At 39.6% G+C, this 26,022-nt stretch overlaps 1 protein-coding gene across 2 annotated transcripts in view; it reads left to right on the top strand.

Annotated features, from left to right (window-relative positions):
• The window catches only part of MEGF11 (multiple EGF like domains 11), a 217,581-nt gene that overhangs the window by 162,517 nt on the left and 29,042 nt on the right, over positions 1-26,022 (top strand). For both annotated transcript variants that reach the window (XM_076348090.1, XM_076348089.1), the window contains 7 exons: positions 10,152-10,298; positions 12,963-13,097; positions 17,215-17,343; positions 19,664-19,792; positions 20,490-20,618; positions 23,131-23,259; positions 23,412-23,645. In XM_076348090.1, coding sequence (XP_076204205.1) covers positions 10,152-10,298; positions 12,963-13,097; positions 17,215-17,343; positions 19,664-19,792; positions 20,490-20,618; positions 23,131-23,259; positions 23,412-23,645 — 1,032 coding nt within the window. The remainder of the gene's footprint in view (positions 1-10,151; positions 10,299-12,962; positions 13,098-17,214; positions 17,344-19,663; positions 19,793-20,489; positions 20,619-23,130; positions 23,260-23,411; positions 23,646-26,022) is intronic.

Below are 26,022 nucleotides of genomic sequence, written 5' to 3'. Positions count from 1 at the left end.
TCAGTTAAAATCCTGTTTATCTGAATTCCTTTAATCTGAAATGCTGCCTTACCCGAATCTTGGTTCTGTCTTTCTTTTTTTTGTATCGCGCTCTGGTTTTTATAGAACGCTGCAGTTGCGATGCTATCTCAATTATCCACTGAACTAGTTTACTCAGTAGCTTTTCTGAATATCTGAAGCCGAAGTTTATTCAGTAGATTTTAACATCCCAAAAATGTGGGGGGGAAATAGGATGGTACTGTAGATGTAAGACGGAAAATATAGAAGTGTGCATCCCATAGTTAATTATAAAAGAACCCCTCACAGGTTTTCCTTAATTAATCAGGATGGCAAATACAGGTATGAAAATGATATATGCTGGTAAGGAAGAATCATCTTGTTATTGCATTGGTACTTTTCACCTTCAGGCTTCATTCATGTCTCATAAGAGCAGCCTCCCTCCTTGCTGTTACATACGGGAAATCAAAATATATATTTCACTGTCCTTTACAACCTCAATAACTTTCATACGTTGCCAGCAACATAAACCCTAATTGTCTCTTATCATGTCCAGAAATATTGTACAGTAGTTGTGTTAGTCTCAAGTTGTAGGGATTTCCACATGTGATTGTATAAGTGAGTTAATGGGGTCAGGAAACGTCGGCTGGTCACAGATAAGGTGGCTTTGAGGCTTTGAGGAATGAGGCTTCACGTTTGTGAGAATTTGCAGGCTGCGAGTGACATCTGCACTGTCACTCAAACACAGAAACATGTTTCTTCCCTCCTGTGGACACATTAATTCAGTAAAACTGATAAGCCTGTTACTCAAGGGAAGGCCTTTTTGAATTTTAAAGAAACAGTGACCACTTTGACGGTGAGCTCTAAGGTATTTTTAACTTCACTTTTTCTGAGTTCTTTGCAAAAAATGGTTTATCTTTCAAGGAAGAAAAACAACTTTCCATTTAGCTTCCCATAAAATGCATTTTGTTGGTATCAATATGCCTTTTCTTCCATTGCAGCAGTATCCAGTTTAAATTCTTAGGGCCAGATCCTATCCTCAGCTGTAATAGGTTGAAGCCAAAATAATTCTATTGTCATTAATAGATCAACTCCGAGAGCATACTGATGTAACTGGTAGCTGACTTTTCCACACCTCTTTAAAACCAGAAAAAATCTAGGACTTGTTTTATGCACCTACAGATTTTTAGCTGAAGAGATCCATGGTATTTTAGAATTCATAATGTTGTGGGTTGGCTTTTTTTTAAAATCAGACTGTTTCATAGTCTCGTGGTTTCTAATACAAAGCCTAAAATATCAAAAAGGAGCGATAGTAAGTTCCTATTAAACATGCATTTTCTAGATGCCTAATCCCATTATCTAAACCATATTTTGCACTTATCACTTTTGGCAGTCTTATCCCAGATTTTTAAATTAATAATTTGTTTCTGTGATTATTCTGTATCCTTACATTAGCTTTAAACAGACAGAAAAACTAGACATTTTTAGAGTCAGTCTAAAATGGTGCATTTTAGCCTCTCTTCTGGCCTCTGCCTTTCAAATGTGAAAATCTTTTCCATATGAAAAGGTATACTTACTTTCTGGATTTGACAAGTGCCCTTTAGTCAATGAATGTAACATAAGCTTATTAGAAATTAGCTTTAATTTTTCATTGACTTAATTTCAAGTGAGTTGATAAGATTTTAATGTCAGGCTGTGCTTAAAAATTCTCTCTTTGACAGGAACCTTTAAGTATGGATCCTGCTGATATAGGGCTAATTTTAAAAAACATGAATTATCAAGTTATATCAAAGACTTCATTGATGTCCTGACATTAATTATGTCTGTGCATTCCTTGGCAGATATCTAGGGGGCTCCAGATTCTCATCTAAGTGAGGTTTAGTTGTGTTTGTCCTGCACCAGATTTAGTATATATTTCACCTTTCATGAAATCAATTGGATTTTTGCCACTCATTCACTGGGAGTTGGATCAGACCCTTAGACTACAATTAGAATCTGCAGTAAGTCTACTGCTAAACTTAAGCATGCATGCAAATGATTGCAGTATTAGTCTTATAAACACAGAAGAGATACAAATTCATTTATCTTTGTATTTAGTTTGGGGTTTATTGCCACTTATTAAAGGACAGCTTTTAAATTTATGTGAAAAGATATAGCTTGGATGGCATCCTGGATTATGCTAATTTAATGGGTTCTAAAAAAATGAAACTTGATACTAGAGATATTCAGCCATTTTCCATTTTAATATGGAGGCATTCTATATATAAGCTTGGCTGTGTGTACAATACATTCACCTATAAATAAATGTGGGCGAGAAGAGGTGAAAAATTATTTATGAACATTTCAGCAGACTAAATACTGGATGCTGGCATGCTGTGTGTGAACGAAGAAAAAGGAAAGATCATTCAATAAACAGCCAGCAAGCTAAAATGTTGTATACATATGTTATTGGTGAAAGTGTTTGCAGTGAGAAATGTTGTAAACATCTTCCTTCCTATTCTACACAAAGAAGAAAAAGTTGAATTTCAGTCAACATTATTAAACATGAAAGGCTTGCGCACATTCAGTTGTACAACAGCTCTTGCTAAGCTGCGTTCTTAGCTCATGGCTTAGCTTGGGGGCTTGAACGTTTAAAAGTCAGGAAAGCAATACATTTTTTTCCCATTTACAAGTTCCTCCCTTACCTGCTGATGGTCTGCTTGGATCTTTCTCAGGTTTCTCTTCCTTCCTGGCCTGAAAGCATGTCCAGAGTTTGAGAAGTAGTAGGAAAGAAGTGTCCTAAAGGTGGAGGAGGTCTGCATAGGACTTGACTCCTTTTAGTACTGTTTTCTTCAAGATCTGCCCTTTCTGCTAGTGGCAACTTTTCTTCCTGCAATAGTGCACCCTGGAGAATATCCTGAGGCAAAGGGAACCAGATGATCCTTAATTTTAGCAAACATTTTGACTTCCTCAATTTCTTGTGAGGTAGGTCTCTTGCCTCTAAAGCTTTTATTGCATAAATTCCCTAAGTTGGATGATTCATATCTGGAGTTTTCTCTAGATAATTAAAAATAGGGGTACGATTAGTGCTCCACAGAGGTGCATTAGGCTGGAAGCATATTACTTTCAGAAAAACACTTACATTAATGGGTGCATAAATCGCCCATGCAATGATGAGAGAAGAGACAATTTAGAATTTTTCACTGGCTGCAGGGAAAGGCTTATTCTTCACTATTTAGGACCAGATCATGGAGCTTTCATTTAGACTGATGGGCTGTTACACACAGGAGTCATCATAGAATCACAGAATCATAGAATGGTTTGGGTTGGAAGAGACCCTAAAGATCATCTAGTTACAACCCCCCTGCCATGGGCAGGGACACCTTCCACTACACCAGGTTGCTCAAGCCTGGCCTTGAACACTTCCAGGGATGGGGCTTCCACAACTTCTCTGGGCAACCTGTTCCAGTGCCTCACCACCCTCATAGTGAAGAATTTCTTCCTTATATCTAATCTAAATCTACCCTCTTTCAGTTTAAAGCCATTACCCCTTGTCCTATCACTGCAGGCCCTGCTAAAAAGGCTCTCTCCAGCTTTCTTGTAGGCCCCCTTCAGGTACTGGAAGGCTGCAGTAAGGTCTCCCCAGAGCCTTCTCTTCTCCAGGCTGAACAACCCCAACTCTCTCAGCCTGTCTTCATAGGAGAGGTGCTCCAGTCCTCTGGTCATCTTCGTGGCCCTCCTCTGGACTCACTCCAACAGGTCCATGTCCTTCTTATGTTGGGGGCCCCAGAGCTGGACGCAGTACTCCAGGTGGGGTCTCACGAGAGTGGAGTAGAGGGGGAGAATCACCTCCCTCAACCTGCTGGTTACACTTCTTTCATGAGGCAACTCCCCCTCCTCATGTCCCCTGCCTGTCCTTCCTAAAGAGCCTGTATCCTTCCATTCCAACACTCCAGTCATAGGGGCCATCCCACCACATCTCCGTGATGCCAATAAGATCATAGCCCTGCAGGTGTGTGCACGTCTCTAACTCCTCTTGTTTATTCCCCATGCTATGTGCGTTTGCATAGAGGTGTTTAAGTTGGGCCCCCCGATGAAGCTGACTTACTGGCTAGAGTGGCTGGAATTCATTTGTGCTGCTCTTAAGGTGCTCTCCTGCTGACCTGTGATCCTTCTCCAGGCTCTGGGCATCTGTTGCTGGCACTGGCATCAAACTGGTAGGAGTGGGATGGATTGAGTTTCCCCTCCCCCAGCAACTTTAGTTTAAAGTCCTCTTCACCAGCTTGGCAAGCCTATGACCGAAGATGCTCTTCCCCTTCTCTGAGTTGCCCCTGTCCTGGTTTCTGAAGCCCACCAGTGAACAATACTTAGCAAGGTAAGTAAGGGCTCCACCACATCAGTCTGAAAAAAAATTCACAGTTAGAAAAGCAGTTTGAGAACACCACAAAAGTTCATAGATAATGTGAATCTGGCTTCTGTTATCTCTGTTGAAAATTTTCACTATATAAAAACAAAAATAGCTTATTTGCAGACTGGATGAGCAGCCATCAATTCTTAATGTTTCCATTTAATTTTATGAGAGATCCCTTTATGTTTTCTTCCATCTGCTGCCCTCCCCAAGCAGATTTTCTCGTTCTTCAGCATCCTTAAATGCTGAGCTGTCACAAATTGTGCTGTGGTGTTTCTGACTGGATCTGAGTCAAATACTTAAGGGTTTGCCTCAGGTAGGAGTAAATATGCAGATGCAAAAAGTGATAGGAAAGCATCAAGTATTCTTTATGAACTCTTGTTCGTACGCTGTCATAACACCTTCTGAACAGCTGATCCAGAGCTAATCGGACAGTTCTTTCTTATGTTCTTATTGAATTTTCTTTTACCTTTTATAGACTGAAGCAGCAAAATATTATTCATCATATATATATCATAATATGATTATAGAAATCATCAGAAATAAATATACAAATTAGGAGGCCAAGGCAAGACGTCCAGGTGACCTCAGTGGACTCTGGCTCTGACCCTGGCATGACAACCACATGCCTAGGAACTCCTCCAGGGCTGATGGCTTGGTGGGAGATGTGCTACAGCCACTGAAGTGATCGCTGCAGGCAGGACAGTCCTGAGTGATGGAGACCGGAGGGATGATATCACATGAGGGAGCCGCCCATTTCAGATATCACATTCAGTGATACATTCCCGTACCTCTTTTCAGTACAATCAAGTGCTTGCTGGCCCACTCTCTGCAATTACTTACCTAAAATAGCCTTAAAGCTATAATCATGAGGCTATTTTCTGCTACTGAAGCAGTATTGGTACTGTTGTGGTTTTGCTCTTATGTACTGTGTCAACAGGTAGGCAAACCACCACTAAGAATCAGTATTGCCAAAGACAAAAGCTACCAGGCATTCCAGATCAAAGCCAAGCGTGACTCACCAAACTTCAGGCCTCCACTGTATTGCCTGCATAAATCCAATGCCTATTTATGCATAAAAAGCAGTTCTTTCCAAAGCTATTCAAATGCCAGAAATAAGAGATTATTATGACTTCATGTCATGTTGAAAGACAGGTGGAGGAGAGCACAATGTTTGTGTTGGATTCAAATGTCTGCTGAAATCATTCCTGTCATTGCTAATTGATGTTGCATCTGTCTTTAGATTGTGACTATTGAAAAAAAAAAAAGCTGAAGAGCTTATTCAGAGAAATAATTACAGTTGTACACTGGTAGACGTAAAATTAAAGTACATGGGGGGAAGGGAGCTACATACTATAATTTATCCAATTCCTATGTCCCTGAAAAATAATTAGATGCTGGGCAGCATGCAGGCCCTGCTGCAGAGGCTACTGTCACGGGGATAGCAGTGGTCAAAAATAGGCCACTGATTCTCATTTATTCCATCCATTTTTTCTCTTCTGTTGTGTTTGGAGTATTAGTTTCCAACTATCTAGAGACAAGGCAGAAAAACAATGGCAGGCTTTATTAAGAGCTAGAGACATAATCCCCAAGCACGAGTGGAATTGCACAAGTAAGCTGGAGAGGGAAAAAAGGGAATTCTACTTATGTCTAGCTTTCAGGAATTTCACCCTCCAAAGTCCTTCAGTGTGATATAGTCACAGGCAGCACTAAATCTGCATTACTTTGACAAACTTTCATTGAAGCCACTGAAGATTATTAATGGAAGCAGTATATGAAGTAGCTCTTCAATAGATGCCTTACATCCCAGTTGTATGGCTTGGTGGTTTTTTTCCTTTTTCTTTTTCTTGCTCCTTTTCATGATGGTTGTGTGGATGTTAGCTGAATCCTTCAGAGCCCAGTTTGTAAATTTTAATACAAAGAACCGACTTCATCTGGTAGACATTTACGCTGCTCCATGTAAGCCAGACACAAGCTTATATCACATCAAGTCACCAGACACACACGTCTCTAGCCACTATGCAGCAGAACTGGACTACAATATATGATATATATTATTACCATACAACATATGTGACTTGACGAGTTTCTGTCAGCCAGTGCTCTTGCCAGACATGCTTCCTCCTCTACCTCTATCCCTGCCACTTTCCTTTATCAAGATACCATCTTCAGCTCTGTTTTGGAAGATCCCGACTGCTTCACCCTTGGGAAGCCTGTACTTGAGATACGACAGATACTCCCGATGTCCCAGACAGCAGCTGTTTGGCCACTTGGTAGTAAACTATCCTGGAAGGGGCCTTAAGGAGAAAGATCTTGGAACAGCTCTCCCATGTAGTTGTCCCTTAAAAAAGTGCAGTCATCACTGCTTTGGTGGGTTAAGTTCATTCCAGATTGTGTTTTTCACAGCATACACAACAGCAATTCAGGCAATTCAGGCACTTAGTACTGTTTTTTCTACTCACTGCATGCACAAAGTAAGACGGTGTGGGGAAGGGGGACTGAAGCCACTCCTGGGACTGTCAGTTAAATTCCATGTACAGAGCAGTCCAAAGAACAGCAGTGGAAATCCTACCGGAGAGCAGGCAGTGTTTGCAGAAATCCAGTACCCCAAATCCACTCCGGGACATGGAGGTTTTGTGGCTGCTGTTTCACAGGCTGAATTAAAAGCCACAGTGGACTCTGCTCTTACCTTGGCTCTGGATTACTTCATGAGAGTGCAAATGTCCTTTGCCAACGTAGAGTGGATAATTATAATTTTATGTAAGTTATGTGAATTTCATTTATAATTCACCCCCCGAACATTGTTTAAGAAGGTCTTGGAAGTGTAATTTCATACTAGTATCTGCAATTGTGAACCACAGCCCCAGGCAGTAAGATAATTTCCTGGTATCTAGGCAATAGAGTTTATGTATAGAACTGCTTCCTGCAGCTTCAAGGACTTCTTCTGATAGTTGCCTTTCTAATTTCTACATCATGCTTGTGAAACAAGGAATTTGTTCATAAATTAGGAACCTGTGGTTGTAACATGAGATAATACAGAGGTGTCAACTTCAGCGTTTTTTATATTTCTGAAAATTGAAAACTAATTGCTTATCAGAAATGTTCATCAGCAAGTTCCTAAGTAAATATTAAAGTTTTACATTAAAGAAGCTTGCTGCTTCACTGACTCTGACTGTAAAGTAGCTGGGAGGGATGGACTCCCCCTTCATATGCTGTCAAGTTAGGGAATTGTAAAATGAAGGTGCACAATTCCATAAGACATGCATGTCCAAATGCAACTTCTCATTTACATTTGCAATTCAATGTGTGTAGGAGCCTCCAAAAATGAAGTCTTCCATGAAAATTAACTTAGAGTAATATAAAGTAATAAAAACTGATTGCGGCACCTTCTCAGTTGTCTTCTGAAAAATTATAAATAAGTAACTGCTGTAATGGGTATCAGTGTCTTCTAGAAGGTTTCCTTTTCCCCCCTTTACATTTCGTTACAACAATCGGCTTCACAATGACTCATTGCCTTCGTTAGGAGCGGGAAGACATCCCTCATTATTCATTACTAAAGGAAGGACTTTGCTGCTGCAAAGAACAGCCATGGCATTCTAATTCAGCCACCCTTCAAGAGAAAGGAGTCAATGTCATTCTTCCCCAAACTTTGCCAAAAGAGACAAGAAATAATGCTGTTTAATTGTCTCTGTTTATAAATAGCCCATTCACAATGAGAGAATTGTATTTTTAATGCTGCAGTCAGGAGGAAAAGATACACATTTTTCTGCATTTGTGTCTGAATTTCATTTCTGGGAGCTCGCACTGAGACTCTCAAAACTATAAATGATCATATATATGTATGTATAAATATGAAATGCATTTATTTATTTATGATTTATTGTATGACTTTTTAATTACAGAGTACTGTAGATGTATTACATAAATGCACACACAAAGCATTTACTATTTAAGTAATCCAAGGGTATATTTGATTTCAAAGGGTGTAGGGAAGACTGTATTAAAATAATTGTTTTTCTTGATTTTACTAATATAAATGTTCATTGTCTCTTTTGCATTCCTTTTTTTCAGATGTATTTACTTAGATATTAAGGGATTGAGCTTGTATTATGTTTTTACTGTATTTGAATGTGTTTTTTATTAAGCTTTACAGCATAGCCTCTTTATAAATAAAGCTATGATCATGTATTACTAGAAACCCCATTTCAAACTGTACTTTTGCCAGACTTGGTTAAGATTTTCTAGGAAGGGATATTATAATTGTGTGATTAATCTTCAGAAAAGAGAAATTTTGGCTCTGCAGTATTTCTTACTGTATTAACTTCAGAGATTTATAAAACCAACTTGAAACTGCATTGTAAGTGTGTTTATAATGACTTTTAGCTGATTTAATAATCCTCAAAGTTTGGTGACTGTACAGATCACAGCTTCACAAATACAGTCCATTACCTGTAGCATCCACATGAAGTTATCAGAGGTGGAGGAAATTACTTGGGATTGTATTTCTCCTTAGCGATGCACTAATCCAACCTCTGGCTGAGGCTGGGGCTCTCAGAGCCCTTGTCTGCATTTATCCCATTATGCAGTGGGGACATGTGCATGGATGATAAAGAACATCTTCATGTTGAAAGTCTAGCTAGGGCATGTGTATAACATCAAACCTTGGTGGCGCAGTTGTAAGGCACCTGGTGTGGTAATGTTGTTAGGAAAATTTCAAAGCCAGTCATTGATTAATTTTTTCTGTTGTTATTAGTATCTACAGTGTGCTACTGCTAGTGCCACTCCTGAAGCTGGCAGTGCTTAATGTCTCTCTTAGTTCATGATCCTGCAAACCTTTTTCAATCCAAGGATCCTTTGATCATGCAAATAGCTCTGCTAATTGCAGGTATTGGTACTGTCTTTTCCCAGTGGAGTAAGAGCCTCTCGGACAAGTAGTGGTGTGCAGGATCAAATCCTTAGATTACATTTATATGTGACAAGCCATGGCACAAAGTTGTTTTTAAAAGTCACCACTTAAAACAAAACCGGTTGAAACAATGCCAGAAGCCTCATGTTAAGCTTTCTGGCTGTGTGCTTCTTTCAGTGTTTCCCAACTTTGCTTTTCATAATAATAAATATCAAACAACAACCCTGGGAATCACTGGGAGCTGGATTGGCAGGTCTCAGTCTCCATTTAACATGCAAATGATCAGCCTGTGCCCACATATGGCCACTTGCTAGATCAGAACTCAGTTCATTAACACAGAACTCTGAGAGCTCTGGGTGGATGTGGGCTGTATGCATAATAACCCCAAGCACAGTGCTTTAAGCCAGGAAGTGAACAATACATAGCATAGAATTGAATTTACATATGTTCAAGAATCCAAATACTGGACATGTTTTTGCAGAACTCTGTTTTTCCTTTTTTGGTCTTCCAATTCACAACAGTTACGTAATCGGGCTTCAGTCAACTGCATATTTCCAGACCAGTTATTTGAGACATTTTGTGACTTTAAAGCAATTCCTGACCTTCATCTCTCAGATGACATGCAGAGTTTCTTTAATGGTGGGAGGACTGAAAAGGAGCCCACTAACACCTACAGAATTCACCTCTTTGGCATTTTCTTAATTTTCACTTTATTAAGCAGATAAAAGGATAGCTATTTCCTTTCCAGGCTCCCTTGTTTGCTCTGTGATGTACTGCGAGGTATCAGTCCAGCCAAGCATTTCTTTGATCAATGAGCAGAGTAAGCTGTGTGAAACCTAACGTGTGCCTTTACGTCTTTAGGTGTCCACTGTGACAATATATGCACCCAGGGCCGCTGGGGACCAAACTGCTCCATCTCCTGTAACTGTGAGAACGGAGGATCCTGCTCCCCAGAGGATGGCTCCTGTGACTGTGCACCAGGATACAGAGGACCCTTGTGCCAGAGAAGTAAGATTTTCCATAGATGTGGTGGCAGAAGCAAAGTAGGTAGAAATGCTCATTTATGACAAGAGACAGACAAAGCCACAGGTTTCTGAGCTGCTTTAGCTCATGACTTCCTAAGGGCAAAAGCTAGCCTAAAAAATGCTTCTTGATCAAGAAGTCAAGGCTCTACTGCATTGTCGTGCCTTGTGTTTCTCCTTCTGGCCTTCCACAGCACCTGGAGGTCACAGGTGACCTGAAAGAAGGAGCAACACCTTTACATACCAAACTTGGCAGGATCTGGGAAAAAAAAGATTTACAGTTAAGTAGTGGTAAACTATAGGATACCTATTAAACAGTCAGCTATGACCCATCACATAATGAGAAGTGGATGAATGTTGGCTATCAAAATAACACGACAATGTTTTCTTATATGCCAGAAAAAGAAACACAGCAGCCTGAAATAGCTCCTGTCTGATGCTCTACTGCTACATATTAAAATATGCCAGGGAGATAAAAAATCCTCTCATTTGCTTTATCTGGGAAGCTGCATTTGCCCCTTAGGGACCCTTATTCACTGATCCAAACTACACGCAACCTTCTTCCTGTGTAAACAAGAATGGATTTGTCTTTCTTTTCTGCAGCAGCTCTTGTTCTTCCTGTAAGACATTCTGCATGCCCAGTTCATGTATCCCCTTTGATTTCACCAGTTACACTTGACACTAGAACACACTCATCTCTAAAAATAATTTGTAGCTGACAGTTTTTATTTAAAGCCATTATAACAATGACCTCTAGCACTGCTGTAGTTAATGGCCTATAAGCATTTCCATTATAAACCCCAATTTCCAGGTGCTTCAGCATATCTATATAGCTGTAAAACCACTCTCCAAGGCTAAAATGTGGTGCTCAGAGCTTCAGGGAATTGGGGAAGAAATTGTTTTACAAATTTGAAACCCTAAGAGTGCGAAACTTCCAGAAGTTAATAGTTTCTGACCTTTCTGAGATGAAAAAAACAGCTTAGTTTTATCAGCTGATGGCATGTAGGCTACAAGAGGCAAACCACGTCCACAGCTTGCAACTCTAGTAATCAGGCTGCTCCCTGAGGACATTTGCTGAGGACCTAATGGGGAAAAATTTTCCTACCCACTGGGGTGACAGCAGAGGGGTTCTGTGGATGCTTCTGCTATTGCTTCATGTTGCTGAAATGCCTCTCTTGAATACACGGCCAGGGAATTCAGCTTGCACCCACCTCTTCTGAGAGGTTCAGGCTCAAGACTACCTTGTGAAGAGGACACATCCGTAGGTGAAGGTAGCTTTCGCCTGATAAGTTTGCTCTCAGAATCATTCCCATTTTTCTCTTGGAAATTCATTTAGAAACAGAATTTAGCCTGTAAAAGGCAGTACTCAAGATGATACTCAGCCAGCTTGTTCTGTCTGTGTAATCAGGATTACATGAGACACCGGGATAGTTTACTGCTCTTAGGCCTGCAGAAATGTCTCCAGGAATGATCCAGGTTGTTTTATAGCTAGTGCATCATCAACAAACCTGTCAGCTAAGTTCCAGCTGGAAATCTGCGGTGGTGTAAGAACCTGACATGGTCTGTGAACATATGGACCAAGAGAAAAATTGTCATTCGGTGAAAAAATAGAATGGACATGATATAGTAACCACTGAGCCAGAACTATATAACAGAGAACCACAGGAGTAAAAATAAAAACATATAAAGTCATTTTTACAGTTACTTACTGCAATTTAACATTTCTTTGTGCTTATCTATCGCAGTGAATGTTTGGGCAGTGGGTGGTTTTTCATTCTACATGTGCTTAGAAGCAACAATACGCATTTATAAGAGATACTGAGCCATAATCTTGGCACTATACCTTATGTACAAATTCTATAATAATTTCAATCCAGGTTTTAAGCAAATTAAGCACACAGTTCATGACAAGTTTGCTCAGCTATCCAGTGTGATTACTGATGCAAATTAGGTGATTTTGTATGCTGTTACTGTAATTACCATTTTTAGATTCTGTTCATCACTGATGGGTGCTGCTCTTGCAATGGCATGTATAAACTGACTGTCCCAATTGAACACAGGTATTGCACCTAATATTTAGAAATCAGCTTTTTGACATAGTGGTTTAGATGTAAAATATTGAGAGTTTCCTAATACACCTTCTCTGATCTCTCAGCTTAATTTCCAAAGGAAGTGGCATTCTGAGTTTCTGTTGTCTGTACATGTGTGTGTGTTTCTCTTCCTACCCATCTTAAAAGCTTTGGAATATGTGTTATTAACCATATCTGTCAGTGGGCTATGAGGTCTTGAACATCTTAAACTCCCATGTTTTATAAAAGAGTTTAGTTGGAGCAGGTTAGAGGGACTCAAATTAGTGTCTTGAGAGAGAGAGGCTTCTGAGAGAGCTCTGCTGTATTATTAAATAGCTAAGGACTTACATGAGGTAGGATAGTGTGAATGTTTGAACCACAGGAGCAGTTTTACTCAGAGCTTGCACTTTATTAGACATGGAATAATCCAACAGGCTTCATAATTTCAGCTGTTCCCAAAATTGTGTTTTTATAAATTAAGAAATATTGGTTTGGGATTAAGACAGAGAGAGAATTCTCAAGCTCTCAGCAATGACAAATCTTCTGAAAACCCGTGACAGCTTATTTTGTTTTCTCTTCAGTTTGTCCCCCTGGCTTTTATGGACACCACTGCAGTCAGCCATGCCCTCAGTGTGTGCACAGCAGCGGGCCTTGTCACCACGTGTCAGGACACTGCGATTGCTTGCCTGGATTCTTTGGCGCTCTCTGCAACCAAGGTACTGAGCCCAAGACCCCCAGATGCCACCTCCTTTCCTAAGTTTCTGTGCCTGTGACTTTGCAGCAAGACTGATCACAAGGTTGCTGCCTTTTTTCCTTGTTTCAGCAGTTTAGATCACAAGAAATTCTTTACTTCAGAGTGAAAATGCAAATAGGTACTTAGTCACCCTTTTGTAAATATGATGTGTTCCTGCTTTCATAAATAAAACAGGTCTGCTGCTCTGTATTGAAATGAAAATGGAATGAGACACCTGCTGTAAATATATCAGCCATCCAATGGTTTCATTTTCCTTTCTGCTAAGCCTACCATATCCTAAATGTCGACGGCACCTTCATGCACTCTTTTTCAGCAGGAGGTGTAGATAGTAGTTAAGATAAAGGCCAGCTCAGGTACACAAGCCCAAACACCCAGTTAATGCACCTATTTACACTGTCAAGGACCTGACTGGGAATAGTTAAAATCTTGCGTACCCAAACACAAGTGCAAGATACAGAAAAATTTGCAGTGGTTTTTCACAGGTGAAAGAGTAGCTTCAACTCCCCCTATTGTCCGTCAGCTTTCTGTACCTTTGAAAGTTAGTCCACTTTTAACCATAGGTTTCATTCTCAGTTTTATCCTAAAAATGCCCGCAAAATCATTACAGTATTCTGCAGAGTCTCAGTTATTGCATACTACTGTGGGTATTTTCTACATTCAGATTTAAAAGAGATTATTTGTAATGGCTACTGCCCTTGTGAAGTCACCGTCCCTGTAAAAATTGAACTGACACTTTTTAATGACCTGCTTTTCAGTAAGTCAGAAATTGCAGACAGCACTTATGCAAAATCATTAAACATCGATTAAGTATAACCATGTTTTCTTTTTCCTGTGCTGTATAGTCAACTAAACATTATACCAATTAATTTATTAAAATGAACATATTTCAGTGAATTTGTCCATTTTATATGAAAAGTTAGCCAGATTTCAAAGCGTAAGCAGGGCTAATTATCCTCTTAAGAAAACTATTTTATTTTTGCTCAGATGTTCAGCACTTCTGGTTTTACTTTGAAATGTTGATCTATCCAGCAAATTAATTTTAAAATATTCATGTCCTAATTAAAATCAATTTGTGTTGCAGTTTGTCATAATGAGTTAGCATGTAACTTTATTTTGTAGAAAGAAAAATGCTAATTAATGTTTTCCATTAGAAAAATGTGAAACAAAGATTTCACTTTTGAATTTTCATCTCCTTGTGCCATATCTTTTCTGGCGCAGGAACATTCTTCCATCAGCAGCACGTGCATGTGAGGAGCTGTGTAACCTCTGAAATTGCACAGGTTGACATGGTCGTGCTGAGGATTCTGAGCAGCAGACAACTAAGCAGCTGTTTTATGAATATCTTTCACAATCATGTAGCAAGATGTATTGATAATAACTTGTTATCACTGCTAGAACACACCTGACATCCCACAGGGACTTTTGGAGTCCCACTTCAGAGCTTTTATAGCTAATTAAAATCACTATCTGCATTGTACAATCAGATTGCTCCTGAAGAAAGCGATATTAGCCCTTACTTTACAGCTTTTTTAAAAAATGTTTGAGACATTTGAAAAAGTTCTTGTATTTGGATCTCGCATCTTTACAAGAGAGTCACTGTGTCAATCCACAACCAGGTTACTTAAATTAATGAGAAGAACCATTTTGGCAGGATCGGTTTTGTAATCCTTCTGTGTTGACACTCTGGAGGGCATCATACAATTCACGGAGACAAGAGGTGCTTACATGGTAGGAACCCCTCTGCTAGCTCCCACTGTGTGGAACCGAAGCATTTCTTTTATAAAGTACGACCTGTTGCCTTTGTCAGCAGCAGTGTTTGGATCACAAATCTTTTCATGATTCATTAGTATTCCATGTTGCAGTGCAAATCAGCTCCTATTTTAACTAAGTCTTTCGAGAACTATTTTTCCATCTTAAAGATGCAATAAAAATGTTGCATTGAACTGCTCTATATAGAGCATTGGAACTGAATAATGGTGTAGCACGTATGAGAACCTAGGCTGACACATCATTTTAGTTTTTGCTTTTTCTGTGATATGAGGGCTTTTCTTTCCTTCTCTCTCTTTCTCTTTGTGTCTGTGTATTGTTCTTCTCATTGTGTCTGTATATTGTGTTTAGTTTTATCTCTTTTCAGTTAGAGAACTATACTGTTTAGCATATAATTTGAAAGCCAAAACCAACTTTATCCACTCCTACAGATAAGTCCACAGTATATAGAAATGCATGCAGAAAACAATGGTATGCCATAGGTTTCTGCCATGGTAAGAGTAGAGGATGGCATATTGTGTAAAAGCAAATGAATCACAGCTCAGGATTTCAATCTGTAGCTGATTCACAGTCAGGATAGATTGAGGTCACCTGCAGAGACTACATATGAGAAAGTGAGAATGGCTGAAGTGGTAAAACAGTTGCATAATTCAAGGAAGTGCCTTAATCACTTTTTTGACATCACTATTATTTACTGGGGTACAAGTCCAGTTCCATTTGTTACATTCTTTGCAAAGATGGACTGTATGTTTTATCTTGTTTTGAAAATACATCTGTTTTTGTCAGAGAACACAGCCAATAAGAGCACAGAAATTAAACATTTCATTCATTACTGAGCAAAGCTTTCCATCAACTTTAACGTTAAAGATTTCCAATAATTTGATGGGAGGTTGAAGATCTACGTGTCTATTAGTTTTATGTCACTGTGCTTAGGCTGTTATAAGATGACTGAAAAAAAATTATAGAGTTTCTTTTCTTCCAACTTCAGGAGTAAGCTAGGTGGACCAACAGGAATAGACCCTGATTTTGTTAGGATGCAGCGTATCTGTTTAACAACTCTCAGTCAAAGATATATATCATGCATGGAAACCACCATTTGCAACCTAATTGAACACTTACTACAGCAAGGGGTGCTGGAGATGAATAGGTGGATGGATGCCAAAAGACAAGCATGACATTTCAGCAATTGGATATGTGCTTTATTTGTGGGACTAGTCTTCCTTCAGACTTATATGGTAAAAATACTTATGGAAGTGGCAGTCTTGCTCCTGGTTTACTCTCCACTTGAATGATTTGATTCTATGAGATGCTGGGAGCCTGCCTCCCACCAACATTGCTGAAAGTTGATCTTCAGCAAAGCCTAGTGTATTTAGTAGCAAAAGGCACCTTCTTCTCTCACCACTATTTGATCCAGAAGGAATCAGGACAGTCATGAGGTAGGTACTCTAGCATATGCCATATTGCAGTGCCACATGATGCATGATGCATTTTGTGGTGCTAGTGGAATAGCAGAGAAAGGACTACAGCTCTTTCAGTCTCTCCTTGCAAGCTTATCTGCCACCAGCCATTTCATGGGCACTGGCCTCCTAGTACAATACCCACAGCTAGTATGTCAGGCCATCATACCAGGTAGTAAGGTTTGCAGCTTTTGGTCCATTATTACTGTAATTATCAGTCGTACAAAACAAGGGAGTTAGTTAGGTTCTAGTGACAGACCTGAAAGTAAGAGTCCCCATTGCTCTTCATCTTCTTGAGACTTCTTCGCTAGGCTGATATTTAGCCTAAAATGTTCCTTTCTTATTTCTCTTGTTCTCATTGTTGAAGCTGTAATCCTCTGAGCCAGCGCAGATCCCTATTTCAGGGTTTGCACCGAGGGACCCCCTTGGCAAAGTCCCCAGATCAATCCCTTCTAGGCACTTACTTGTGTTTGCCACTACTCTTCAAATTCTTCTCAACTTTATTGTTCTCTTCCTCTCCCAATAACCCCTATTCCCCTTGTCTCTCCTCTTTCCATCCTTCCATAATGCTCTTCAATAATTGTAATCTTCTAACTATATTAGATTCATTGTCCAGCAGAAAAATGGATTTTGACATGACTTTTTCCTGTTGTTTTTATGCCTGGGATGTAAGCAAACAAAATGGACTCGAATACTTTCTGCCTTTTCCTTCTTTCCAGAAGAATTTTGCCCATTTGGCTTCAGCAAAGAAAAATGTCGTAATTACTTTTATCTCTAATTGCTAAATGTCGAGTCCTATGACTTCCTCATACTCATCATGAAGAGCCTTCAATAAACTGCCTTATATTTTCACAGTCTGTCCCAGTGGAAAATACGGGAAGAACTGTGCCGATGTCTGTCTCTGCACCGAGAATGGGACGTGCAATCCTATTGATGGATCATGCCAGTGTTTTCCAGGCTGGATAGGGACGGACTGCTCTCAGAGTAAGCAAAGTGTTATTTTTCCACCTCTGCTTTAAAATAACATATTTTCCTGTTTAGTGTTTTCTGAAAGTTAAAGACAGATTCTGGGGAAATCGCTGAAGTATTACAGCAGCCAGTGCCTTACTCTCTTTATAGCTTATTTCTTTTAATTAATCTAAGTTCACTTTGGCTTGAATTAGTTTCTGCATTTGGAATTTGCAGAAGCCGTTACTAGCTTCTATTACAGGAAAGGGAGGTCACAAGCTCTTGTCAGAAAAGAAAGCTCCATGCTCCCTTTTAATTTCTAGCTGGATTCCTTTTTATTTATTTTTTGAAATCCTTTTCTTTCAGCTATTACATTAGAAATTATTAACCAGTAAATGTTTTCATGTACCAAGCCCCCAGAACTGAGAAATTAGGCAGCTGAAATGTTTCTATTAAATGTAATTTAATTGTAAAAGTCAGTGTGGGCTTGGAGGGATGGAGGATTTCTTCTTGCAAATTGCCCTGGTAAAAGATTGGCATTTGCTGATCCCAGAGTGTCATTTCCTGAGAGCATCCCTTAATTGAAGATAGATCACAGAGGGAAGCAATATCCTATCATTCAGAAATGTTACTTCATATTCAGGATACAACTAGCATATTAGACAGCATTCCAGAGTAAAATATATTAAACTTCAAGTGATAAAGTAGGAATCGGATAAAAACAGACGGCTGTAATTTTGCTTTTATTGTGTATCTTCCACAGGCAGAATATTGCTGTCACTCAAAAACAGAGAAAAAAGAGAAAAAGACAGAAAGCTCCACAGATTCCTCATTATATTTAGCCATGTAATTGGGAAATGACTGTTAGTTTCTCTTAACCTTGAAAAAAGATGTTTTTTCTTAGAGAGTGAGGCAGGTCAGTTCAGCAGCAACAATTTCCAGTTTAGCAGGCAGAAGGACCTGGCGATAGCTACTTTGTATTTTGGATGAACAAAGTGGGAACCTGACTGTTTCCTCAGTTACCTTCTCGTAAAGAAAATGTCAATCTCCCATCGTGAACCTGGCCTCACACCGGGCTTCTGTCGGAACCTGGCCTCGCATACCCAAGTCCGGTACTGAGCTATTTCGGTCAGACCTCCCTCCGCACCAGTTAACCTGGAATGACCGAGAGACGGAGCTGCAAAGGAGATAATTTTAGCTCCAACTCCAGAGCCAGTTCTGGAGACACTAACAGACCCTGCAGCTCTGGCTTACAAAGACATTGTGAAAGTACTTCTGGTTGCTTATAGCATGAATACTTTAGGCCAAATCCTGTTCAGCTTTACATTGTGTGAGTTTGGTGACCTTTTGTTTGATTTACGTCATGGCAGGGGTTTTTTGCTATTCATTCTGGCTTTAGAGATGTCTGTCATATGCCAGAAACTTGTATTTATAGTCAGAATTTGAGCCAATGGTATACATGGAAATAGGCACGGTTTCTGTACTTTCAGGTTTCCTGGGAACCATGCCTTATTAATTCATGTCTTTAATAGGAAGCAATGGGAAGTGCTTTTTAAAGCAAAAATATAGTTGTTATCTTGAAGGGTTATCATCATTTTGGATCTTTTAGTCTGGCACTAATAACTGTAACTTACTGTATTCATTTTTGGAGGGACACTTAAAATAACTTTTGAAAATGTATTAATATTGTACTTGTTGAAATATGTAATAGACCTGAAGATTTTAATTTAATATTAGCCCCATCAACAAAAGCACTCTGATTTTGTGGATGGAAATTCATACTGTAAGAAGTTTTCTTTACATTCTTACGTAATTTGAGTAGCACTCTATGCTTCAAATGAATGTGGTAATTTCAGTAGTTGATTGCATAGCAAAAGTAAACCATGAATAGCTGTGCTTTATTATGCAAGAATTCCAGAATATCAAAAAGAAAATTAAATTACCTCCATATCTTAATCTGTCTAAATTGTCTTCACAGATAATGCCAGTAAGGCAGGGAGAGTGGCTAGAGCACTTAGAGTAATGTAGTGTCGAGGGTCACTGTTTCAGTGGTTCTCAGTGCACATATGCAGCAAAGACCTGATCGTGCCACCTGACCTACACAGGAAAGAAATCCTTTGTGCCAGGGCTTGACAGCATGGGTGAGGTTGCAGGCTGGCACCTGGGTTTGCAAAACAATCATTGGCTTGGAAGAACTGGTCATTGTCAGGGAGTCGCTGCAGCAATGCCAAGCTCTGCAATGCAAAGCTCTGCCTTTGCTGGTGTCTCACAGGTTGTCCCTTTGTTGTTCCTCCGCAGCACTAACGCAGTATCATTGCTTTTTTTGTCAGCTGACAAATCTTTTTTATTTTCATAGCTTGTCCCACTGGTTTTTGGGGCCCTGATTGCTTTCATTCATGCAACTGCCACAACGGAGCAATGTGCAGCCCTTACGATGGAGAATGTAGATGTACTCGTGGTTGGACGGGGCTCTACTGCACTCAGCGTAAGCCTTTCAGAGACACTGTTGTGCCAGGGAATCTGTCAAAGTATGTGCTGCTACCTCGTGTCTCTTCCAAGTATTGCAGTCTTCCCTGTTAAACCATCTGCTTCTTACTTGTGATAACTTCACATCACCCCGAAGAAAATAGTCCTGAAGCTTTTCAAGGTTTTTTATGCCTTTGGCACTCGATAAAGGAGGGACCAATCATTTAGATTATTGAATCATTGTCAGAATTTGCATAGTCTGTGTCCCTGCTTGTCAAAGCCCCAGTATACGTGGTCTGAGATTTCTCATCCTAATAGTGCCAAATTATCAGCACTATATGAAAGAGGAGATCAAATTCTGGTGAGCCTGTTAAGAAGGCTCTTTCACTTGCAAGTCATTGATTGATCTCTGGCCTTTTAGAGAGTTTCTGTTTAGCCATCTTCTTTCACTTTTTGAAAATGTAGTTTGTATAGATGGGTCAAGTTTTCGTTCTTCTGAAACACTTAAGAGGCAATTCTGTAAGATATGAGAAACACTACTTCAAGAAAATTGGCTGTCGTAGTATCTCTGCATTTAGATGATCAAATAAATGTTATTAAATATACAGAGGCTGAAAATCCATAGATTTATAGGCCTACATATTTTGTGCTGATAACGCATCTGAGTTTGTGTTTCAGCTTATTTCTTAGTCTTTCCTTATTCTGATTCCTGAAAGGTTGCCCAGCTGCTTTTTATGGAAAAAACTGTGCCAATGTTTGTCAGTGTCAGAACGGAGCGGACTGTGACCACATCACTGGCCAGTGTACATGCAGGACTGGGTTTACAGGCAAACAATGTGAGCAAAGTAAGTAGCGACATGACTTCATTTTTCTATTTCTCCGGGGGGATGTATTTCAGAATTCTTTGCAGAAATAGGCTCTTAAATGAGGTGTTGATGTCAGCAAGACAGTAACCCCAGGAACCTTATATAATCCATAGGGAGAAGAAGGCATCTCTGGAAAGCTGGACAGTCTGTTTAAGCGTAAAGAAATATAGTGAATCCTCTGCAAATTAGGCCTTTCCATTCCCAGCCTAAAGTTAGGCGTGATAAAAGCAGGTCGCTGCACTCGTGCTGACTGGATGTAGCCTTCCCAAACAACTTGTACCTAATTAATAGAAAAACGCAAGCTGCATCATGCCTTGCTACCGTTGTTGAGAGCAGCAGCATCAGGTTTCCCTAGGCACGAAGGAAGACAGAGGGGTTAAAAGAAAGAAGTCCTTTCTGCTCTCTGCCTTCCAAGGAAAATTTGGACTTTCTTGCATAAGTTGTTATGCTATAGATGTGGACCAAATAAAGATTCATCTTCACAATGAAAACAGATCAAGGAAAAAAAAGTTGCTTGCAGTTTTTGGAAGGATCTGTGTTTAACTTGAGTAGTGAGCAAGTGTTTAACAATGAATTTCAACTACCTTGCAAGGGTACTGGCATATCTTACTGTAATTGTTGTCAATGTCTTGCTGGCATATTTAGCACACTGTGCCAAATGGCTTCTTTTAAGAACAAAGAATTAGGGTAGTGGAAACTGTATGTGCTGTAGTTGAATAACTACTTATTTGTCCAGTATAGTAAATCAAAAGAAAATTCTCACACACTTACTTGGATTCTAAATGCAAGGTGAAATCCATCTCACCTTACCAAGGCATTAATTCCACAGGGTTTTGTTCCTTTTTTTGGCAGTAAGGTAATACAGTAACATTCCTGCTAGATTTGCAAGTGAAAGCTTCTGAACTGTAGCTTACCACATGGATCTTTATGAAAGTATTTGTACATATAACTAAATTCATGAACATCTTTTCTTTTTGCACATACTTGTGTTCAGCAAAGCATGTATCTCAGGCCCAGCTTTGCATGCTTATGTGGGGATTACCTATGGCACCACTGTAACTCTGTAAGTGGCCAACTAACTGTGAATTTGTGTACACCCTTACTGCAACCATAAATAAAATAGGAAACTAAAATGTCCATAGTAGAACTGCATCGTAGCAGATTTTATACAAGCAGCTACATTTATAATTTGACCTCTGTACAAAAGCCTGAGGCTTTCTTTTCTATCCAAACTATGAATGTATTTATTTATTTGTTTTTCTACTATTTAGTCTAAAAGTATCTCTTCATTAAGACTCCTTCCTTCTCAAAATTCTGCTGAATGGGCAGTCACACCACATTGCAGATGAAATGCCTAGATGCAGACATTTGTGGTGCGTTCCAAAATTTCAGGCCTTATCCATTTTAAGTAGGCTTCAGGTTAATATCAGAATGAGCATTAATTGTAATAATTTTATTTTTCCTTGTTTGGGGACCTGCAGATGAAAGAAAGAGATACAACTTTAATACGCACTGCAAATCATTATACAGATACTGGCTACTGTTCATTATTTAATATTAAATTTTGGCTACTAGAAGTTACTTAGAGACTGACATTGGGAAGGTATCGTCATGCTATGCAAAACATTTGCAGTGACACACAAGAAGTTACATCTTAAAACAAACAATATATATTCTAAAGAATCATAGCAAGTGTGCATGCATTCAATAATGTGTCTTCTCCATAGAAATAAGTAGGATGTGACAGAAGTTGTTTCTTTCAATTTATTATTGAATAGTGCCTCAAGAAGTATAGTAAGCTGCCTACAGATTTATTGTAATAGCCTATCATGGTAATTGTATGAATAAATTTCTCAGCTGGACATTCAATCATTTTGTCTTTGATAGAAATACAAAGACAGGATAGAAATTCCTTCTATATTAGGAACCCTAATACAGAAGCAGAGCAAATCAAACCATTCAGATGCTCAATTCTGTAATTCCACCTACAATGTTATATCCATCTTCTAGCACTAGTAGGGATAAGTATGAGGGCATGTGGGATTTGTTTGGTAAAAGTCTATTGTGTTCATATAAAGGTACATTAAAACTTTTCTTTGCAACTACCCCATGAAAAAAAATGTGCAGAGTTGGTGGAGAATGCTATGCTCTTTCAAGGTGTGGTCTACAGCTTCTGAGCTCATGCCCTGTTAAATTCTGTACACTTGTAATATATATCAAGCCTTTTAAAGTCTCTGTACATATTATTGGTTTCATCCTTGTGAAATCTTGTGTGACTTTTCCAGAAAGTTACAGCTTAATAAGTAATACCCTAAATTGTACATGAAATATATTTATCTCCTGCTTTAAAATAATAATAATCTAACACTAGGGTGTTATCCTAGAGACACTGAAACCAGGGAGACTTTTCTACTGAATTTTCCATAGCAAGCATTTCACCCATTCCCAAAAAAAGTAGAATTCGTTCCAATCTTTTTCTTTGGCTTCCCAGAGTGCTCACCAGGAACATTTGGTTATGGTTGCAAACAACTATGTGAATGCATGAATAATGCTACATGTGACCATGTCACAGGTACTTGCTACTGCAGTCCAGGCTTCAAAGGAATCCGATGTGATCAAGGTACAGTGAAATTCTACCTGTGAAATCTCTCTCTCTCTCACTCTCTCTCTTTCTCTCTCCTCCTCCAATGATGCACTTGCTTTAAAAAAATAGTATTTCAAAAATGAAATGCACGATTCAATTTACAGTGTGTTATGAATTACTTTTAACAGCGGCTCTTATGATGGAAGAATTAAACCCCTATACTAAAATTAGCCCTGCTCTTGGATCAGAGAGGCACTCAGTGGGAGCAATCATTGGAATTATTATTCTCCTTCTAATTATTATGGTCTTGCTGGCACTGTTTGTGTGGTATCGACGGAAACAGAAGGAGAAGGGCCATGACATGCCAAGTGTGTCTTATACTCCAGCCATGAGGATGACTAATACAGATTACTCACTTTCTGGTAAGGGTCTTTCTATGTTAATCAAATATAGACTCATATTCCTGTATGTTGGAGAAATATAAGCTTCTGTAATATATAACGTGTTATTGAGCCTCAAAAATAATGACACTTCTGTTCTTCTGAATACCATGATCTTTTAACACTTAACAGGGACAGGAAAGCAAATATAACTTAAAACTGACTTAAGCTGCTTTATATATGAAAGTTTACTTAACATGATACAGGATATACCTAGGCAAGAAATACGCTCCGCGGAATACATCAACTCCATTTGTTTAAATCAGCTGCATTCCTATTGCAGTGCAGAGAAGTTTTCACTTTGTGAAACCTTCAGAAGATTTTTTTTGCTTGAGGAATGGGATTGACTGGGTCAATCATAAGGTTTTATTTTTGTCTATGTTTCAGTTTGTGATTCGAGGCGCCCTATTCGTTGTCACTTTCCTCTGTGTGCAGACCAATCCCCGTCACCTAGACAGCTGGTGTGAATTTTCTTCACAGGAGCTGATGAAAGCAGGAGAGAGGAAGAGGAAGGCTCTTTAAGACAAAAAAAAAAATCATACTGAGATCACATTTCTTGCTTCTTTCCATCTTCTGCTACTGCTATGGAGGACAGTTTTTCTTGACAGATTGGCTAAACTTTGGAGGATGTGATCTCCTTTTTAACGCTGTCATTCTTCTTCATTCCTCTACGGCCAATATCAGATCGGATGCCAGACAGGAGATGGCTTTACTTCCTTCTTGTTTCCTCTGATCTGTCTCTAGTGGGGATCTCCTTGGGGTTTGCTGCCCTCCGACTGCGCTTTGCTTCTTCACTTCCCTTTAAATAGCTGAAACTGTAAGTCCAAGTAAATACAAGCTCCTGAAACTGGCAGAGGTTGGCCTAGCAGCTCTGCTTTCCCAGTCCTGCATTGCCTTTTTCTTTCTGCTTTCTAGTCTAAATGCATGAGGCCCAGCTACTTGTTGCTGGCTCTGACTTGGCTTCTGTGCTGTCTTGGGGTGGCATGGCTGGAAGCTTCATTCTGGACTTCCCTGCCCAGGATGCACCTGGAAGGAGCAACGATATTAGTGCCTGGCTACAGCTGGGACTTAATCAAGGAGTTTCTGTCATGGCACCATGACTTCAGCCCTCATATCATGCAGTGCAACAGTCCTCATAGCAGAGTTTCCTGCAATGGCACCTCACACATCAGGGGCTGTCTGCTGAACACCATTGCCTAAACTCATATTTAGACCACTCAGGCCTATACTAGAGCATTCCTTCTTCTGATAGCTACAAGAAGGGGAAAAAAAATCAGCCTTGGACTTCCTCCCATTGCCTCTTATTTTTGAATTTTAGCTTTGCAGGCTCTTGGTTAAGCTGCCATTTGGGTAAGAAATGTATGAAAGCATTGCCAGAGAGAGCTCATCTGATCCTTGGCTAGTTGCCATCACAATTTGGTCTGAAAATTGTCATTTCAACGTCATTTGAAGAGTCAGGCCATGAACACGCAAAAGACTGCATGCTGCACATCTCAGTAGCAGTGAGGCTCCTAGTTCCAAGCGAGCAGATCACAGCCACTGGCATGGAAAAATGTTCTGAACTTTTCAGCAATCCTTTTCTTTTTTATTGGCACTTTATCCATTTATTTACAAAGCCTGCTACACCTCATTTATTTCTGTGCTTTTCTAGTTAATGTATGTGTAACTCAGCATGCTTAAGAGGCACAACTTAAAAATTTCAAAATAAGGAGAGGAATATTGCTGAGGTTGGGAGTTCCTGACTGGAGTAATTGAGCTTCTCCTTTCAGACAAGGGGACAAAAATCCCTCGGTTGTTTTTTCTCCATATTTTACCATGAATGGAGTCTTCCCAATCGACCTGATGGTATCCCAGTCTGACACTCTGCAAGAAGTCCGAAAAAAGGCTAATGCTGAGAAAGGATACTGTCATCCTTCGAAGTTAATATAGACAGATGACTTTCCTCCTCAGCCACAGAGGGAAAGCCATTACATTTGAAGACATTGGTAGCCCAGGACTATCCTTGCAGGTTACGTCTTTGTGGGCATTGCATCTCCCTATACAACGTTCTTCACATTCCTTTCAGGTACAGCCACCTATCCCAGAGCTCTTGATGCCACATGATACTTAAGTACTTGAGGAAACAAAATATTTTGGGGACAGCTGAATTCCTGGATACATCATAAACATGTGAGGGATCACATCCTTCAGCTGCATTGAACCTGGGATCTCTTCTGGTCCTTGGGCAACGACAGTGAATTTAATTCTTGCCCTTGTGACATTGCTGCTCTGTGTCAGCTCAATTTGTAAAAAACCTGAAGTACCAGGTCCTTGCAATCCCAAACAGCACCAGGTCAGTGGGGTTGTATGGGCTTCTCTA

The sequence above is a fragment of the Aptenodytes patagonicus genome, chromosome 10 (assembly GCF_965638725.1).
Source record: "Aptenodytes patagonicus chromosome 10, bAptPat1.pri.cur, whole genome shotgun sequence".
Lineage (NCBI taxonomy): Eukaryota > Metazoa > Chordata > Aves > Sphenisciformes > Spheniscidae > Aptenodytes > Aptenodytes patagonicus.
The sequence above is the reverse complement of the archived record's forward strand: the minus strand, read 5'-3'. Positions and strand labels throughout refer to the sequence as shown.